The sequence below is a fragment of the Hirundo rustica genome, chromosome 2 (genome assembly GCF_015227805.2).
Source record: "Hirundo rustica isolate bHirRus1 chromosome 2, bHirRus1.pri.v3, whole genome shotgun sequence".
Taxonomy (NCBI): Eukaryota; Metazoa; Chordata; class Aves; order Passeriformes; family Hirundinidae; genus Hirundo; species Hirundo rustica.
Genome location: NC_053451.1, coordinates 4,135,101 through 4,144,732, shown reverse-complemented (window position 1 = coordinate 4,144,732; position 9,632 = coordinate 4,135,101). Strand labels below are relative to the sequence as shown.

General features: G+C 39.6%; 1 protein-coding gene across 4 annotated transcripts in view; it reads right to left on the bottom strand.

The window, feature by feature from the left end:
• The window catches only part of LOC120766126 (ephrin type-A receptor 6), a 372,678-nt gene that overhangs the window by 9,864 nt on the left and 353,182 nt on the right, over nt 1–9,632 (bottom strand). For all 4 annotated transcript variants that reach the window (XM_040091493.2, XM_040053571.2, XM_040091502.2 and 1 more), the window contains 2 exons: nt 5,116–5,309; nt 2,621–2,770 (listed from right to left, as the gene is read on the bottom strand). In XM_040091493.2, the coding sequence (XP_039947427.1) occupies nt 2,621–2,770; nt 5,116–5,309 (344 nt within the window). The remainder of the gene's footprint in view (nt 1–2,620; nt 2,771–5,115; nt 5,310–9,632) is intronic.

Below are 9,632 nucleotides of genomic sequence, written 5' to 3'. Positions count from 1 at the left end.
TGAGTTGAGTTCTAATAGCCCATTTTTAGTAATGTGATTGCAGCAACCGTTTCCTTCCCATACTTGAAAAGCATTGGGGCTTAGACACTCAGTGCTGCAGTTCTGAGGCAGAAATAACAGAGGTTGTGCTTCTTATGATTTGGGGAATGGTAGTGAGGTAGTGAGAGATGGTCTAAAGATCAAATTAGGAGTGAATCTTCCAGACTGACCCTGATTTACCTCCTAGTTTCCCTTCATCTCATCTAGCCCTGCACCCCAGAGTGGGTAGCTCTTGTCACTTGCAGGGCTTGACTCTTAGGCAGGAATGAAGTCAACAGCCACCAGAGTTCGGCACAATCCACCAACTTTGTTTCTCTATAAACATCCCCAGCTCCAAGATCTGAGAAACATCACAGAGGCACTGAGAACAGGAAACTTCAGATATGCCAGGCTTGTCAATTATGCAAATCCCACACTGGGACATACACAGATATTGCCTGTTTATCCTCAAAAACTGCATGATGATACAACCAGTAAAGGAGCTCATGGGATAAGGCATGGCCTTCATGAGTTTCAGATGTGCAGTTCCAGATATCTGCCGCTGCATCCTCCAGCTGAAGAACCACTAGAGAGCTTGCAACTATTATGGGCTTAACATTCTTGAGGGGCACGATACACAACACTTGAGGTCAGCAAAAATACTGAGCATCTGAGAAGCTAAAAGGTGTAAATAATAAAGATTTACAGCGGAGAATGGTCTTAGAAATGCAAGACCAATGCTTAGCATTTATCAAGGAAGGCCTGATAAAGCTCAGAAAGAACACAGCAGGTCTTGTGTAACACAAATTATTTGAAGAAAGAGGGAATCTTTCAAAAAATTGAAACGGTATCTAAAGAAAGTAGAAAGGATGATAACCTTAGATTATCTGTAAAAGCACAGAAAGGCAGACTAAAAAGGAACTTGAGGAACAAACAGAAAAAAACCCAAACGAACAAATAAAATAGAAAAATTATAATAAATAATTTTGCAAACTCACTGGGTACAAGAAACCTGCCATAAAATGTCTAGAGTCTAATGATGGGCATAAAAGAACACTGCAAGAGTGGCCATTGCTGGAAGAATTAACCATTTGAGTTGACATTCACTGTGGGAGAAGCTGAAATGAGTCCCATGCCAGATCCCTTCTGGGGCCTTGACAGAGTATCTGTCTGAAGTGACTGCAGGAGAGTTTATAGGACAAACTGAAAAACAAGCAACAACCCATGTCCAGACAAGATTTTATCTAGGCAAAAGTTCCAAAAGAAAGTGAAGATGAAATAATGGACTTGCTATCAGGGTTGTGAGAGAGGGCGTTACCAGCTGTGCTCCACATGTTAAAAAATTTCCTGGTGCCTGAAGTATGGAGCATGGTGTCACAAAAAATGTTTCCAGGGAAGATCTGGGGAACTATAGACCCATGAGTCTGTGATCATTAGAGGGTGTAAGACAAACTACAGGAAAGCACAAAATTACTGGATGCTTGGAAAAATGAGCTACTTGAGTCACCATGGCTTTTGCAAAGAAAAGTTCTGTTTTATAAAATTACTTGTTTCCAATGGATGGAGATGATCCATTTGATACGCCTCACCTGGATTTCCAAAAGCTTTAGAGAATATTCCTCACAAAACCTTTATAACGAAAATGAGGAGTGACTTCTGTGTAATATAGGGTATAACATAATATGTAGCATAATGTGGTCTTTGCATGACTAAATACCTGGTTAGCAGTAAATTGTCAAGTTTTACAATGTAGTTACTGATATAAATCTGCAGGGACCTCTGCTGGGATAATGTTGAATATTATTGTTCAACAAATCAGTAAATGGCCTGGGAAAACAGTTGAGCAAGAGGCAAAAAACTCAGCTGGTGAGGCTGAATTGTTCAGGGTAGGAAGGGAACGGGGCAGCTGTGCAGAGTTTTGGAAGGATCTCACAAGGTTAAGTGACTATGCCATGGAATTCGATGTAGGTAAATATGAAGTGATGCCTTGGGGAGAAAACCAGTCCTAACGTTACACATAAAATTCCTCAATCTTAACTGACAGCTACCATTATTAATACAAGCAGTCCCAGCGTCAAATAAAAGATTGGGAATTCATGGGAAGGGAATAAAAACAGATCCCATTCTCATGCTACCATATAAATCCATAGTTTGCTCAAACACAATATATTGAGTGCAAGGTTTTGCATTTTAAAAAAACCAAAACAAACAAAAACAATTGAGTGGTGTCAGAGATAGTTGGAAAAACTTCCTCATGAGGACTGCAAAGGACTTGATGATATTCATATCAAAGTAAGGAAATATTTTTGCCCCTGATTTCAGTGGTCTAGATCAAAACTGATTCCCCAAGAAACACACTCACTGCCTGGCCTTTGGTTGTGTTTGGTGTGGGCACAGATTGATAAAGCGGATTTAGCAGTTCTGGGTCTCTCCATCATACATTTCTCTTGTGTTGTTTTGGTAAATAACTGTATTTGTCTTTTGTTAGCTGAGGGAGGAAAGGAAATGAAAGCACTGTTCCATACTCCACAATATTTGTGTGTCTGCAGCATCCAAAGTCAGATTAATTAGTCATTGTAGGGGTAATAGGCTATATACTTACTCAATATTCATTCTTGAAACCATATCCAAAGTTGTGAAACCTGCTGCCATGAAGTTATTTTTATACTGACCCATTTTTATGGAATCCAGCCAGTCACTGACTGAAACAAACAAAGGATATTCTGGAACTTCACCAGGTGAATCTGGCATTCTGTAAACAAAACAAAAAAGCAAAGGTTACCAAGCAATACAAAATATGACACCAATTTACCCTGGTAGACGTAGCTTTTACTAAAAGGCAGAAGGAATGAGAGAGGAGTCTGAGTTGTAAAGGTCAGACCTTAACTGAGGATCTCTTTAACCTGTTGTCTAAAACTTATAAATCATGTCAGTCTGCCAAGCTGCACTACTTAAACAATACATTTCATTAAAGAACTGCAGCTCAGGAACACACTGAGGGAAAGGCCTCTCCCAGTGCTCTTAGTTTTGCCCCACAGAATATTTCCTTGCAGATCCACATGTTCGGGACTATTATAATTTGATGATACAGTAATCAATGTAGACAACAATGAAAATTTAGCGTAAGATGCAATTAAAAAAAATTAAACCACCATGAGATGATTTTCACATTTACCTACAAACACCCCACCCCAGATGGCTCTTCATTGTGATACCATTATGCTACAGGAACACTTTGATTACAGCACTCAAAAGCTAAAACTCACCCTAAAAGAAGCAAAAAGAATAAAATGTGATATCTCTGCTTTTACATAGACTTGCATATAGTAGCAAATAAAATTGAAGGAGCTAATTTAGTAACATTTCTTTTTGAGTTCTTTCCCCTAATATTATCACAACAGAAACAGAAAGATAGGGAGAAAAACAAAAAAAAAGATTGCCATTTTGAGGCATTGATTTCCAGTCTTCCACTGTGTACCACACTTGGGAGGGCTCACAACTTCCACTGGCTTTATGCATCTTCTGTAGAGAAAATGCACGAACAAAATGCAGAAAATGCACACTGCTGTTTGTGAAAGCTTTATGATGGTCTTTAGGAGAAAGAAACAAATTATTGAAAATGAAAATTCAGACAGCAAAAGCCAGCCAGCATTTACTGATGGAACATGACTGAATGTGTAACGTAGGCAGCAACACAGCCTCATGTCTGTACCAAATTTCACCCACACATATTCCAATACAGCAAATACAGTGATTTTCATTCATTTTATCAAAATGATAGAGGCAGAAGCTGAAGGACAGGAGAACACTGATAAGTAAAAAACTGTAATTAAAGACCTACCACCGTCCCTTCCCATCTGAATTACGCTATGATTCTATAGAAGAAGGTTACCCAACAACTGCATCAAGCACCCTCAAATGAATGGAAAAATCTTTCCAATGCAGGTGAAGTCAATCATAGTACAATAAAGCATAAGTTTTTTAGACCTCAAGTTATGATTTAAAATAAAAAGAGATAAAAATGCATTACTCTGATGCTAAATGAAGTGATCCAGGTACAAATAGCAAGTCATATATATATTTATATGCATATACACAAAGAGGATGCTAACTCTAGGGAATGGATATTTAATCCCACAAGTCTTCCTGGTCTGTGTTGAGGAAATGGCTGTAGCCCTCAGTCCAGGTTTGCCTACCAACTTCTCCATTCAGCCTTTCCCACAGCAAGGTACCAGACCCATTTTTGCCTTGCTGCTCAGCCCTTCTCAAAAACATTTGAAGGTTCTCAGCAAGCCCCACTCAGGGCTTGAGAACCCCTTATAAGCCCATGGGGGTCTCCATGAAACACCTTTATCTTAAGGTGACCCTTAGTGACTGAAGAGAGTGAGGCCACCTGGACCTTTGTTCATTTCAGCTGACATGCAGGGACAGCTTAGATCAATAAGCCTACAAATACTGACAAATTCTTCCACCATAGCCTTGCTTATCCTGTGGCTGCATTCATTTCTGAAATATTCTTAATGGAAAAAAAACCAACCAAACAAACAAAACCCTGGGCAACATTGTGAAGAATTTGTTGTGGGATGGTAACAGCATGATCTTTTATTTGGTCACTGCTGCAAAGATTTAGCAAGCGAAGACACAGCTACTTTCTGCAGGATATTACTCCAAGGCAGTTCAGAAATTGCTTGAGCACTGTCAGATGGAGAGACAGGCTGTTGAATGGAGAAAAAAAAAATTACAAAGAGAAAACAAGCACATAGGAAAAACACATTTAAAAAAAAAAAAAAAAACCAAAAAAAAAAAAAAAAAAGAGATTCACAAAGATTAAGGATAGATGGTGCACAAGCAGAACTCAGACAAAAATAATCATAAAAAAGCCTAATATAACCTGTATGGCTTGAGGAAAAAAACCTCCTTGTACAACAGTGTATTAACAATAAGGCAAACCTTAAAAGAGGCTTAAAATGATTTGAACCTGCCTGACTTTATGAACTCAGAACTTTGCGGTTCTCCCACCCCTGCTTAATGCCCTAAAACCACATAATGTTAGCCACTGTGTTATGAAAACCCAAAATGTACCAAAAAGGGTCTTACACCAGTACATCCTCCACTAGGGTATGAAGGGTGCTGGGGTTGCGGATCAGCTTGTCCAGGAAGCTGACGATGTCACTGAATTTGGGACGGTGGTTCCTCTCCTTCTGCCAGCAGTGAAGCATGAGTTGGTGGAGAGAAGCTGGGCAGCCCATGGGAGCTGGAAGCCTGTAGCCCTCTTCAATGGACAGTATAACCTACAGAAATACAGTGTGTATGATCACCAGGCATTACATGCTGAAAGGACGGTGTGACACGGACAGTTAGGAACCAAGGATGATAAATTATCAGTGGCACAGCCACCCTCACTTTCTGCATTGCTGGGGCTTCACTCAGGGGACCAGGACTGGCAGGGGCGGGACTGGACGAGACAGGAAATATTTTGCAGGAATACAAAACACAGTAGGAACTTTTTTAGGGTCACTGGTCATCGTCTTCAAACAGCAAAGAAAGCAGGAGGGGAATAAAGAACTCACCAATACCACCATAATTTTCATCCATCTCAGGGGGCCACAAACTCACCTGGTGTGGCCACTGCATCCCACCATGCTCTAATATTTGCATTCTGACATGGTGTCTGTGTGCAGCAATGCCCCAACACAAACAAGCACCACAAATACACATTGTGGCACCCGACAAATTTACATGTTTGTGCTGATCCTTAGAGTATGATTAATTCTGGCAATGTCCCCTACACCAAGTTACAGCAATGTTATTTTGCACTCTCCCTCAGAAACCTGGATGTCTGAGATGCTTATGACTAAACAAAAGTTAGTAACATTATGGGATTACCCTAAAGTGAGTGAGACCTTCAGATTCAGCAGATACAGAAAATGTGTTTGGTAAGGATTCAGAAAGAATCAGGCCTGCTGCCACAGGTATGAAAAATTACAGTTGATCAGAGTTGAAGGAAAGCTTATTTTTAGGAGCAAACAATAGCAATTTTTAGGAACAAACAGTAGTAATAAACATTGTTTGAAATAAGAGTAGCAGCCTGGCTTGATAGGAGTTAGCAAAAAGTAGGTAAGGTCCATGGAAAGCTTCATGGATTCATAACAGCTTACATGGATTCATCCTATGTAAGATTTAAAAAACACAAGGAAAGGTCAGGAGGTTCTGCAATAAGTGGTGATAGCAGTGGGGATAATGTTACAAATTACACAGTCAGGATTTTTTTTTGTGTGTGTGTGTGTGTGTAAAAAGGAATGCAAAACTAGTTGGTAGCTGATCAAAAAAGAAGCTAGGAAAAAGACCAGCCTTACCACACATGCATGAGCCTCCCACATAAAAATCCAGCCAATGCTAAATGTTTTCTAATGTACAAATGATTGAACACAATATTTACAACCACACAGTGCACTTAGGAGGAACATACCTGCTGCACTGATACCCACTGTGCTGCAAGGAGACATTCATCATTTGCACACCGATGTATGTACATGCTGCAGACGTACCCATGCAGCTGGAAGGGGTTACATTAAACTGTTTACAGCAAATCAATGTTTTACAGCACCAGCTCTGGCTTCAATATATTCAATCTTATTATCCTGGAATATATCCCTGTTCTCTTTTTGAATTCTGAATTAATGCTGGCTCTGCTCAGCAATGCCTAATGCTTATGCTGCAGGCATTATGTAAATAAAATAAGAGTAATGAAGCTGTGTTAGGACCTGAGCTCCCCTTGATGGCATGGCAGGAAACTGAACGAGGCTTTTGTAGCCACTCACAGCTGCTTGTCTGTGTTTTACAAACACAGGTGACTCGGTCCTGTAATGTACATGCTGCTGTTACAGGAAAAAATGCCACCATCACATTGCCAGGGAAGAATTTCCTTCAGAACCTTCCCTCCCAGAGACGAAAATGCCCCAGCAGACTCAGGATGGGTGAAACTCAACCATGTGCATGGAATTTTATTCACACTTGCTTTTGCATTCATTATTAATGTATCTCAAGCAGTTTGTCAGAAGTGGTTTCATAAAACACCCCTGACAGAGAGGGGCAGGGCATAGTTGGTACTGGCCACTGAAGAGGCCGTCCTTAGCAGCCCAGAAATGCAGGTACCGAGATTTTTACATTTAGCTCTGCCTGTTGCAAATGTGGAATTTATGAAATGTATTTTGTTTTTAAGGCAACAGGAAAGCTGTTCTTCTTTACAGAGACAAATAGCATTTGCTCAACACAACAATAGAGGGCTGATGAGGTTTTGCTGAATTAATTTTTCCATGAAAAACCTAAAAGCAACCATAGTTTTCCAGACATATTTTCTCTGCCGTACTTTATTTTAACATATCTCTGAAAATGAAGTCACAGTGCATTTTGTTTCCTCTCTTGTTCAAGAGGAACATTTCAGTAAGAAGAAAAATGCCAGCCGGTACTGGGATAATTATAATTTCTCATTAATACCAGCACATTTTAAAAATAAACTGGAAATATTGCCTCATTAGTATCCCTTGTGAGGCAAGTATTATTTTTAGAGTCTAAGCAGCAAGAGTAAAGACGTGATACGTGTCTAATACTGCAATGGGAATCAAGTCTCAAAGGAAGAATTAGAGCATTTTAGTTCCTTATTTATTTATATACTTATTTTAGTTCTTGTTCTGCCACATGCAGAGCACCCATCTCTCTCTGTTCAGAGAAATCAGGTATCCATGTTCCTAAAAGAGGAGAACTGTTGAGTTGTTCTCAGTAATATAAAATGGGGTGTTATAAAACATGTTAAGATTTTACACGTTAACTCCTCTCAAATGCCTTTACCCCTTGTCAGTTTAAGGCCGACAAAGCACCACATCCATCATGAAATCTGCATTTAAGGGAAGGTTACAGCAACAGCTTGTTTGATGTTAGACATAGATGTGAAGTTTGAATATTAACAGAGTTAATATTAAATATTGGTTATGACTGCCTGAACAGTATTTTATGGACTTCTACACAGAATTTATACATGTTCAACTTCAAAATAACTGGCAATTGGCAAAAATGCCATCCAAAAATGAAGCTGTAATCTTCCTGATAGTTTCATTATTAATAGCAACAGAGATTCTTGCTTTCAAAAGTTAACTGACAGCTTCTTTAATGAGACTGAGACAGAAGAGAGTCCAGAGGGACTTGTCCCTGTGTCCTCCTGACATCTGAAAAATCTACCAGGAGGGAGAGGCAGCTGCTCCTGCCTCATGGTACAGAGCCAATCCCGGGCGCCTGCCAAGTGTTTTGATATCTGTGAGTTGAAAGAACTATATTAGGGTAAGTTGGGTTTTTTTCAGTATTACAAGAAACTTTCAGGAGTGCAAGGAGTTTTATTCTGTTTGCTACAGTAGTTTCCTTGCATACCAATTACAACCCATTAAATATTCTTTTTGGTTTTCTTTCCCCTTCTTTTTGAATACTGCAGCTCTGCAACATGCATTAATTTATATGGTGGCCTCTAACAGGTGTCCCAGTAGACTTCACTCACAGCTGTTCTACAAACCAAATGCATGGAATATAAATCATCCTTCCCTCACATGAGCATTAGCAAGCCAGATTCTTTGCACAATCTGTTCATCAGTACACTAGTTTCCTTGGAAAGTTCAATATCTTGGCTAATGTTTATTAATTAAGCAATAAGACACGACAGACTGTGCAGCAGCCCTAATTAATGGACACCTCTGGTGCCTGCCACACATCTAAGAAGTGCATTAATCAGCACCAACACAGTTTGGAAGTGACTTACCACAGTAATAAAATGGTTATTTACTTAAACAAGAGCATTTCTCAAACTTAGCAACATTTTCAAGCCTCTGCATTATGCCGTGTACAGTACTAATTTTCTGAGAAGCATTTTGCGACTCGGATTCCTTAAGTTCAGCTTCCAAATCCTTGCTGGGGAATATAAATAGAGGATGCTGGATTTGCAGAGGTATTGAGTCATTCTGGATACCTGTGAGCAGCTGTAGACTCTGAACACAGGACTGGGTTTATTTAGGTGGCTGGTACCAGTTTAAAACTTCTCTCATCAGCTGTGTTCATCACTTACTTAGCCATGGTCTAAAAAAGTGAGTGCATTTCCCAAAGCTGTATAATTAGAAAAGCAATTGGCAAGATGGAATGGGAAAAAACCCCCGAACTCACAAACCTGACCCGGCTCTGTAGAGATTATACTTGGAAAACTTTTGGTGATCTACCAAAACCCACCCAAGTCAAGAAATATGTTAATTGCTACCTAGAGAAGAGTTTTATTATGATCCAAACTCAGTAAGTGTTTTAACGGTAATGTTAACAGACATTTTTATGTAGCAGAACCTCTGACTATACCCATGCAAGACCTTATTAACTGTTGTCTGCATCCTGTGTCTTTTATGAATCTGTTTAGTGCACATCCCTCTCGGTTGTTTTCCCTGCCATCTGTACAGTAGCATGGACCTTTGGAAGTCCTATTATTTCTGCAAAATGAGCTCATGTGGAATTCAGGGCAATTTATTGCACTAAAAGAACCATCCCAATATCCAGCCAAATAAGCTTTAGATTATGTCTAATAACTTGAA